Here is a 10,823-nt window from a genome sequence, read left to right on the forward strand (position 1 = left end):
AAAAAAAAAAAAAAAAAAAAAAAAAAAAAAAAAAAAAAACTGAAGAAATTGAATTTAAGCAAGGTTTTGACTTGACTACAATACAGAGGTATCACCTAGCAAAGTACTGAATACACACAGATTATCTTCATATGGGAAAAGAGAGAAAATTTCACTGTAGAAAAATAACAAAGAATACTACATTGTATTTAAGTACCACACTTCATTATTATATGAAGTCTAGACTTCACTAGACTAACACCAGACTTATTTGTTTCGATGACGTTTAGCAAAACAAGATGAAAAACAGCATGTAATGAAACTTCCTGCAGTACAGATGTGCAAACAAACATGTTATAATCAATGGACCCATCTGCATGTTGTTTATACCAGAAGTGCAAGTTTTATGTTTTATTCACCACCTTAATTTTATTTTCATTATCTCCCTTATGTATATATGCATATACGTATTTTAGGGAAGAAGAGGTAACAGATATATACATGTATAAATGCATTCACAGATATAAAATACTATATAGAATACATACATACATATACTTGAATATATTACAGTGTGAATATGAATGATTAGAAAAACAAAAGATGCTGAGGGTCAAATGCAGAAAAAGTAACAGGTAAAGACTGATCTTTATTATGGAATAGCTCTTACCTTGCAGGAATTTCACTGAGCTGATTTTTGCTGAAGTTGACAGTGGTGACAGGATAGCTTCTGACTGCATTAAACACTTCATCAGGAATCACAGCTGCCTGTTTCTCACTAAACAGTGAAAAGCATTTAGCAGAGCAATATGAACAGGTTAGTTACAATTTGAAGTCTTTGAACAATCACAAATCAGAAAGCTACAGAACACTGTGCCATGCTGCACAATGCAGGAATTACCACCATTTCATGCCAGCAACCTATTATGTTGTGTAGCTTAACAGAAAACAGTAAAAAGCTTAATCATCATCTCAGCAAATGCTAAATTCTGTATGGGCCAGTAAGTGTTGCAAGYTTGTCATTAAAGAAGTTTTGTCCCCTTAAACGAGAAAATACCCCCAGCACAGCAACATGGTTTCACTCAGGTAATTACTGAACTTCTTGTTTCTCAGTGTTTGTGGCAACTCTTCTAGCCCCTTCCGTCAGGATAATGTCCCGCCCGCCACATTAAAACTCTGTCCATGACTGTATGTTTCACCTGGCAGTTCTCACCAAATACATTTCCCCCATCTTGCTGGTTTCATTTAAGAACTRACTGAGGAGAAGTTTGCCTGATAACTGCAAATGAGATGGTTTTCAGACTTAACAATAATTTCTAATTTCTAAAGACACCTAAGATGTACTAAAAGCACCTGAAGTAGTATTTCAGCMAGTTAAAAGGAACAGTGGAAACTGTGGAAGAGCTGATAGGAAAGAAATAAAAATTCAGGAGAAAAACCTGCACATTCCTAAGCACACAAGTTAGAGTGAAAAACATGCAAGCATAGGCAGACTGGCAGTTTGTATATAACATGAAGTCAAAAATAAGATTAAAGCATTAGAAATAGATACATACCTGTATTCCAGTAATTTTAGTGAAGTTATGGCATGCATGTTTATCCTTGACTCACTTGGAAGAGTCATGGCTGTGGCAGGAGGCTCTTCRTTTGGGCTGGCTACATCATCTAGAGATAATACAGATATATTGTCACAACTAGAGGCTGCAGTCATAAGTGGTGCTCTTAATAATCTAGGTTGACAGCTCTACTGTCCCTAAACATTTGTCATAATCCTTTTTAACTCCTTATATACTCTGGTTAGATTGCATGGTTCTGATTAAACAAAATTTTAGTAAGAGGTTTTGTAGTGTTAGATTTTGGGTTGGTKTTTTTTTTTTTTTTTTAAGTTGAGTCATTTTGACAACAAGAGGTCAGGAAACAATCCTAATGTTACACTAGCAGAGATGTGGAGAGGCAGCAGCCTCTGAGGGGCATACAGACAGAAACTGAAAACAAGAACAGCAATAAACTGAAGAGAGCACAACTGATCCTAACTACAGTTACACTAAAATATGTTGTAATTATCATAACACTCTTTTATAGGCTTCCTTTTGATCATTATCCACAATTTTTATGAAGAAGCTAATGTACTTAAAGTACTTCTTTGAATATATGAGCTTAATAAATGCAGCACATTAAAAGCATTAGTTTTGTGCATCAGAGTTGTGCCATCAAACCTGGGGGATTTTCAAATGCTTAAATATGGTGAAGCTTAGTTGGAAGTCCAAACATATGATAACCCTAACTTCCACTAAAACAACTGGAACAATTCTATAGAATTTCAGCAGTGTTTAGGAATAACAGTCTGGTAACAGTTACATCTAACAAATGCCTTTAGTAAGAATGTTCAAAAACAAGCTTCAAAGGGCCTCTTCTCAATTTATATCTCTATTTATTTATTTCCTTCTTAGATGTCACAGTAACAGGTACAGATATTCCTATACATGAAAGATATTATCTTATCAATTATATTAACTATTATAGTTCACCTGTAGATCTTCCCAGTATGTACTCCCCCATCCAATTAATATTTACAAAGTTAATAATAACAGGTTAGATTTCCTTTGAACCCAACATTCTGAAAGCCAAACAACTCTACACTAGGCAGTGATGCAATATTGCCATCTTCTGGTGCAAGAAGCTAAGACGTATTTACAGAAGGAAGAAATGTCACACACGTTCAATAGAAGTTGCCTACATGTATTATCAAGGACTCTTCTAACTTAAGAAGTTACATATTTTTCAGCATTTAAGTGCAGCATAATCATTCTCAYATTATATTTAATGACAAGTGACCTCAGTCATTCTATGTACTTCATACTTCTCAGAAATTAACAAAGGTGATTATTTCTAAAGCTGATAAACTGAAGTCCTGCTCTCAAAAGATTAAGGCTCCTCAACATGCAAGTTACTCAAAGATTGCAACAGCCTGTTTCCCACCTAAGTAGAAAATATAAAGTCTGACTACCATTACTTTGTGTAGAAAATACAATAAAAATGAAAAGCCAGCTACCAAAATATCTCAGTAAATTACAAGCTCAAGTATCAATCTGGAGAGTGACTTGGGTGCAAAAAGCAACTAGCAAATTTTTACACCTTTTTAATAGTATCAGTTCATTTTACAAAGTAGTGCATTCTGTCACAGAAAAAAAAGCATAATGATCGATGTGTTTTAGTCCACACTTAAAGCTGAGAGTCCAAAAGAGGTTTCTGAAAAAACATAAAGCAGTTGTCTAGAGAAGGACTCTCTGTGCAAAACTTCCCCYGATTTTCTGCTTTAAGACTTTCAAATTATTTCTATAGAGACTATTTGGATGGATGCTTTTAAATAGTAGAAAGATCAATTTTAATTGGCCACAATGAGAATTAAGTTTTAAATAATTAGTTGCTTTCTCCTGAAACACTTCTTCTATTCTTAATCTGCTTAGAGGTAGACTTCCSGACTTTACTGAGCTTTAAGGCACTTATTCACACATATAGTCATTAAGAAGCATGGGTCTGTAGTGCCCATGTTATTGCATGAATGAATAATACATAATATCTCTGCAAAACCTCATCTATTTTTCCATACTGTGCAGAAGATCGATGGTAAGCTTAAAAGGAACAACTTACATAAGCTTCTCATTAAGTCCAGTGGGGGGAAAATAAAACGGAAACGATCTTAATTCCTCGTGCAAAATATGTAAAGGATTAGAGGAAAACAAACACGGTTATAGCAATATTTCTCTGCACTGAAATGTAAGAGTGAACTGTTAAGTRAAGAAAAGATTATTATTGCAGGAAAACTATGGGAAAAATGATTTAAAAAAAAMCACTCTGGCTAAACTCTAACTTGTCTTAATCTCATAAAAGGTTCTCTTAAAAATGCAGTACAATATAGGCATATACCTTGGATTTTGCTTCTTAGGTATTTCAGAAGTTCTTGGGTTCCTTTCTTAAAAAAAGAAAAATAAATAAATAAATAAAAGGTGAAACAAGCATTTCCAAGTCCGTATTTCTATACAGCTGTTTTCAAAAGGAAGAATGACAAACATCAGTGGTGTAGGTGGAAAGCACAGCACGGCTAACTGTAAAAGCTACCCCRACATATCCTGCAGAAAAACTCTCTGTGCAGTATCTTATGTATTTACTTATATGTCATTTTATCTCCTAACTCCAGGCGAAATTTACCAGGCCATACCAGACACCAGGAACCACTTTAGCCTCCACATTATTAATCCTTTATCTAAAATTTCACCTGGTTCCAAGAACAAGGAAATACAATCAAATTAAACAAGACTTTTTCTTTAAAAAATATCTAACAAAATTATGCTTTGGAGAAGGAAGTTCATAGTTTCAGAGACGGCAACTGTTTAGAATTTCAGTAACTTTACACATGTTTGGTCAAATTATAAGACCTGGGAAAAACACTGCAGTTTACAGMTTTTTTTTTAAGCTGAATTTCTTCAAAGATTTGATTTTCAGTCCTCTCACAGAGGCTCATATTAGCCAAACGCAGTTACCATCTGCACAGTCTGTGAAGGATCGAGCATAACCTCACGCATCTCAGTTGCTTTGGAAGCTAGACTTTTCTTACGATTTCATGTGCTGCTTCTTGTTTCTGTAACACTATGGACCAAGCTCGCACACTGAATACAAGTTACTGTTTTGCATTCTAACTGACGTTGATATTACAAACAAGACTAATTGATCTGAATTCTGAGGGGAGAAAGAAACTGTGGAAGTGAGAAAGGAATAAACAAACAAGGAATCAAGTGAGATTGGATAGCAGAAAGATCAAATCCTGAGAAAGAGACGTTGGTGAAAACTGGGATTGGCAGGCAAAGGTAGGGCTGGCAAGTGTCTCGAGAATCTGCAAGATTTGTCAATTACTCCATTAAATCAAGAGGAAAAAATACAGACAGTGCACACAAACCTATACAACAATGAAAGGAGGGTTGCTGGGAGATAGAAGGAAAGAGGACTCTGTGGCAGCAGTAGCTCCCACACCCCTGTCTCCCTGATGTTCTAAGTACTTCCTTTCTCAAATATAACCCAAACCTTCACTCTGCAAATTTTATTGAGAAAAGAGATAATCTGAGGTATAGGTTATCCATAAAAAAAGTAGTCTCTCAGATTGTCTGTCATTCCTAAAAACACATCTACCATCAAATACTCTTTGGAAATAGAATCTCTTCGGAAATTGATCCTTAATTCACACAAGAAGGAAATGAAAGCAGAGGAACAGAAATCCATGCTTATCTAGGAAAAGCTCAATTTAAGGTACTTGCCTCGCACCACAATTGACTGCAAGTGCAAAAGGGTTATATCCCAGTTTCCCAAGGCAGCAGTCAGCTGCCTTACCCTTTATTCTTCGGACAACCCATTTGCAATATATATAACAACATCTGTAGCAAATCAGAAAGAGGTCTCATAAGCAATAACCTCCTTTATTCCACACCCTCATTATTTTACGCATTGCATCGCATTCAAGCAGAAGGAGCTCCTGAGTCACAACACACAGGAGACAGATTAAAGCTGCACAGGGCACCTGAAATCTAGATATTTGCTTATTTTTTTAATGTTTGGCTTCACAATTGGAGTAACGTATATTTACAACTTAGCCAAACGTTACATATTGTCCAAATGTGCTTACTTGCAGAAGGTCTCTTCGAATGGCTCTCAGAGGATTTCCCTCTAATGCCAGGAATTTCAGCTGAGGAAGAYTCCCCAAGGTATATGGCAATCTGCAAATGGAAGCAGCACATTTCAGTGCAATTTTCTTAAGAATTAACAATGTTTTTTCAGATCATCTGGTATTCTAAAACTCACATTCATATCAAAGGTACAGAAAATATTATGCTTTAAAAAGGCACAAATGGATTTAGATAAAACTGTATTTAGGTAAAATAAAAAAGCTCTTCTTTTTTTAATCATTGGGTCATTTTAAATTATATTTTAGAAATTTCAATACATGAACTGTAGAATTACTAATGAATCTTTACTGTTTTAAGCGATTATAGGTGTCAATAGCTATGCCTCAACACAGACATATGCAGTTTTTAATATTACCTACTGATATCATTGTTGGCTAGATCAAGACGTTCCAAATTCTGAAGCACAGTAATTTCATCAGGAAGAGATTTTATCTTGTTATCTCTAAGTTCCAATACAGAGAGACAATTCAGGTGCTTAAGATTCTCAGCATTTAAAATTTCGATTTGATTTTCACCAGCATGTAATTCCTACAGAAACAAAGATTGCTCAAAATTATTCTGGAAAAAATACTCTATAATTTACTAATCTCTTGAATCATAACATCAGCCAAAAAATATGATGACATGTAGAGAAAACACAGAATTTGATTCCCTTTCATCTACATATGAAGAAAACCAAGCCTCTGAAGATTTGGACTTGAATCTGAACCTAGTTTTCCTGAAGCCATCATAGAATCCATAGCTTTCAGGTCAAAGTTGGAATCACTTTGCTACACATCTTTCTTTCCTCAGGTAAGTTTCCTAAGCTCCAAGCTACAGGATGTTGAGAGGGCAGCTCTTTGAAATGCCTCTCATACTGTGGAAGTAGCCAGTGGTTCCTTGGACCAGAAAGAGCACACACATGCTGGAACACCAGGACACAGAACTTGACAAGCACTGCAGACAGTATTATATCCAAATCACTTCTCTACTACTTCTAYTTYTTYTTTTTTTTTTTTTTTTTTTWWAAAAAAAAAAAAAAAACATTCCTTTTTATTCCCCAGTTCTGAAGAGGAGTAAGCAATGCTGCAAGTTTGTCTTCCAAATGACATTAAACTTGACCACCAGCCGGAAGACCAAAATAACTGCAAACGAACTATAATAAATACAATTCAGCATACAGAATTATTAACTACTGATGACAGCAATTCAAAGTATCTTGTGTTTAAAGTCACAAATGTTATCATAAAAAAATACTGATGTATTTACAGTATTTTTTTCCTCTCAATATTACTCAAATCTTAGAAGTAAATTTCTTCTGCTTACCATTTTGTTTTGTCTCTCCCCTGTAATTTCAAATATCTCCTATTCATACATAACTTTCCACTCAAGATAGGCACTGAAGAAAATAATCTGTCAAACTGCTAAATGCACAGTCTTAAGGCTACTGACTTATGAGCAGAAAAGATATTAATCCTTCCATTTCTCCAATACTTCCAGGCACTGTTTATCTATAAATAGCAATACCCTAACAGTTTCCAACCTTACCTTCAGTAATTTGCATGAAGGAAATTCTGGTAAGTGACGTAATTTATTTTTTCTCAGATAAAGTTGTTCCAAAGACACCATACTTGCCAATTCAGAAGGTACAGTTTCCAGGTAGTTTTTAGTACAATCCAGTTGTCTTAAGCCTATTGAAAAAAATGTTCAAGTGGGATAAAGAAAGATCAAACAAACAAAAATATATTCTACAGAATCCTAGCTATGCAATTTTAAAAATAATCATAACCTTCTGCCTATCAGAATTTTGTAAGAAATCAGTTAGAGCACCAGCTTTAGTGAAAGCCATACATCTGCTTAGGCTTTTCATTTATGCTTCATAAGACCTTCTGGAATGCCTTCGACAACACTGATCTGATACCAGTCCTTTGAAACACAGGAGTGAACAGGAAAGGACTGTCCCAGGCCTATTGTCATAGACCATTCCAGAAACTTTCGCAGGTATTTTACCACTGTAAAATGACAGCAATCTACCTGTTCCTGTAGATCAATCACAGCAATCAAAATGTGTCTCATTTAAGTAGTAACAAGCTTGAYACTCAGTATTATTCAAATCTTAAAAGCAAACTTCTTTCTTCACCATTTTACATTTATTCTCTCCCCAATAACCTCAAGTATCTAATTATGTATCCTTTTGCACTTGAAAATGCAACTTTAAAGCTAATGATTTCTAAGCACAACAATATTAATCCTTAAATATCTCCAATTATTTCTTCTGACTCATTTAKGTAGAAATGCCAACCTCAAAAGGACCCACATTTGATATACAGTGGCTATAAGCTGAGTTCTATTATTAATTCTGGAATTGTATATCTGAAAATTTATTAACTCTTTAAGAACTATTTCTTAATGATGAATAATATGCAACATATCGCTGAGCGCAATGAAAGAATTAACCGCATGACATTTTATAAATTGAGGAAAATAATTTACTTTTCATTGCACTGATATCTGCAGGCAGGCTCCTGAGTTGATTATAAGACACGTTGAGTCGCACCAAATGAATGAGCAAAGCAAAACTTGTTGGAATGTCTGTAAGATGATTGTGGGAAAGATCCTGAAGATTAAAAACAAAGAAAAGAGAAAAAAAAAAAAAAAAAAAAAGAGAGAGACACACAGAAAGAGAGAAAGAGGTTAGAAATAGAGATATTTAAGGTATCCCATGAGTATTGCTACTGCAAAGTTAATTAGTGGCAGAACATTAAAATTAAATTGCTGGCTGACATCCCCAGGATATTTCCTGTTAGAAATATGAATGGAAGTGGGAAATCTCCCAGGACTTATAGAGCACTAGGGGTTGATTTTTTTCAAATATCTAACAAGCTAAAAACAAAACTTAGTTTCAAACAAAAGAAACCTCTGGAATATCTGATAAGCTACATAAATCACTAAAATATTTATAAAGTTCTGCAATTTAAGCTATACTTTCTTAAACTACCAGTAGTAAGACATTGATAAATCAGTCTTTTTGAACAATATTTTAAAGAATTGTAATTTACTAATTCTTCTAAATTGACAAGCTGTCCAAATCCTTCTGGCAGATAACTGAGTTCATTGTGATGAAGCAGAAGGCCCTTCAAACGTGTCAACTTCATTAATTCTTCTGGGATAGTTTTCAGTTTGTTGTGGCTAGTATTAAAACACAGAAAAACAAAAGGAAAATCAATTCAGCAATTTTAAAACTTCTATTACATGTTACGTCATTCTAACTAGTAACCAGCAGGGCTATCTTTGCCATGCATGACCCCTTGAAACCCATACTCTACAGACCTAGAGGTAAGTCCAGCATTAGATACAGCGGATATTTTGTGTCAGTAGAGAGCAACTAACAATTTTATCTACAGTGGAACAGGCTCCCRTGAAATATTTTTCATATTGTAACATACACATAGTCACAAAAATCAAGAATTTCAGACAAAAATAAAGAACTTCAGAGTAAGAAAATATTCTTTAGTTATAAACAGTCTGAAAACACATTTTCTGAAAGACAAATTTAAAACATTTTAATTCCTCATCCATATCTTGAAAATCACTGCAGTATTTCTCAAGTTTTCATTTTGTAAAATTTACTTACCTGACATCAAGTTTCTGAAGATTTTCCAAATGTCCTAATGCAGCGGGAAGAGATGTCAGCTGATTATCATGTACCTAAAAAATAAAGTTTTAAAAACAGTTACTAATTTGTAGCTTTTAGTGGTTTTCTCTCCCACTCCAGAAGCAACTCAAACTAAACTGACACATAGAATAATTTTGCACACAGGTGACAGTTGTACACTTCCCTTTGCWATTATTAATAGCAGCACTGTGATCRTCAATCTGGCAAAAGTTCAGTTAATAACAGTAAATAGTAAGTGCTGAGAGATGAGGAGCTAAGAAATGCATAGTGAGCAGRAAAAAAAAATGCAGGAAASGAAGCTGTATCCTGTGACAGATCTCCTTTCAGGATCCATGATAAAATCTCCTTTCTACAAACAAAACTCACAATCAGCATAAAATCTGGCTAGGGTGCTCTGTAAGAATTCCTAGTTTACGCTGAAGATGCACCAGTGCCATTTCTATACATTCAACAGCACTGGAAAGGGAAGATTTGAGAACCACTGTGACGAGTTTTCCCACCTCCCCCGTGGAGAGTACATTCTTCCTATAGCAAGATCACTGTACTTACGTCCAGCACCGTGAGAGCAGGCAGAAGTTTGACATCCTCTGACAGACACTGAAGCTTGTTTGAGGCCAAAATCAGCTTGGTCAGATCTACTTGCTCCCACCAGCGATCCGCAGCACCAAAAGAGAGATTTTGATGGGCCTCCTCTGGAGTATCCAGATTTATCCGCCATACGTGTTGAGGTACTGCGTGCACAAGCATACACARGCCAATTAGATACTCCTGATTTTTACTACTGACATGCCCCTTTCACAGGGTTTTTCACACACGTACACATATATAGTCAACTATTTTTCCTAGAAACAATTTTCTCRGGTCTAATTTTCTCAGATCTATCAATGACAAATGGATGGAAATTTTGCCACTAGCAGCAAAACATAAGTGGAGGTGTAAGCAGATGGCAGAAAACATTCATCATTACTGTGCTTGGTGTTTATATATATATTTATTCTTTTCTTTGTCCTAAGCAGGACAGAAGCACTGCACACCAAGCACAGCTGGCCTGCTGCACTGGCCAGGCACCACCAAGCACAGCACCTCTTCCCTCAGCGGCCAGGGTTTTTAGGCTAGCTCTCAAGGAGCTCCTGCTACAGMCAGCTGAGGCGATGGGCAGGCTGATAAGCCCGAGATCTGTTTCCCTTAGCAGCCGCCCGGCTCGGAGGCTGCAGGCAGCGCTGTGCCGCACCGGGGGGTGGGTCGGCCCCGGCCCCGCTGCTGCAGCCTCCCCGCCCGCGTTCCCATCCCGCGCGGCCTCCCTCGCCACGGGACCCCGGCCCGGGCTCGGCCCCCCCAGCTCTCACCCTCGCCGAGGCTCCGGCCCGACAGGTTGAGCTGGCCGCTCTTGCGGGCCGCGCGGAGCAGCCCCTGCGGCACGGCGGGGCCCGGCTCCGGCCGCGCGAAGCCGGCGC

At 36.6% G+C, this 10,823-nt stretch overlaps 1 protein-coding gene across 1 annotated transcript in view; it reads right to left on the reverse strand.

The window, feature by feature from the left end:
- The window catches only part of LRRC40 (leucine rich repeat containing 40), a 17,069-nt gene extending 6,252 nt beyond the window's left edge, over window positions 1-10,817 (reverse strand). Inside the window, exons 1-11 of the mRNA XM_026037181.1 lie at window positions 10,716-10,817; window positions 9,919-10,100; window positions 9,328-9,401; window positions 8,753-8,882; window positions 8,187-8,310; window positions 7,242-7,384; window positions 6,070-6,242; window positions 5,654-5,744; window positions 3,907-3,952; window positions 1,536-1,644; window positions 650-757 (exon numbers count right to left, since the gene is read on the reverse strand). Of these exons, the coding sequence (XP_025892966.1) occupies window positions 650-757; window positions 1,536-1,644; window positions 3,907-3,952; window positions 5,654-5,744; window positions 6,070-6,242; window positions 7,242-7,384; window positions 8,187-8,310; window positions 8,753-8,848 (890 nt within the window). The 5' untranslated portion in view covers window positions 8,849-8,882; window positions 9,328-9,401; window positions 9,919-10,100; window positions 10,716-10,817. The remainder of the gene's footprint in view (window positions 1-649; window positions 758-1,535; window positions 1,645-3,906; window positions 3,953-5,653; window positions 5,745-6,069; window positions 6,243-7,241; window positions 7,385-8,186; window positions 8,311-8,752; window positions 8,883-9,327; window positions 9,402-9,918; window positions 10,101-10,715) is intronic.
- Between the last annotated feature and the right edge of the window lie 6 nt (window positions 10,818-10,823).

Source organism: Nothoprocta perdicaria, unplaced genomic scaffold (genome assembly GCF_003342845.1).
Source record: "Nothoprocta perdicaria isolate Ctin4 unplaced genomic scaffold, notPer1 scaffold_191, whole genome shotgun sequence".
In the NCBI taxonomy this organism is placed as follows: domain Eukaryota; kingdom Metazoa; phylum Chordata; class Aves; order Tinamiformes; family Tinamidae; genus Nothoprocta; species Nothoprocta perdicaria.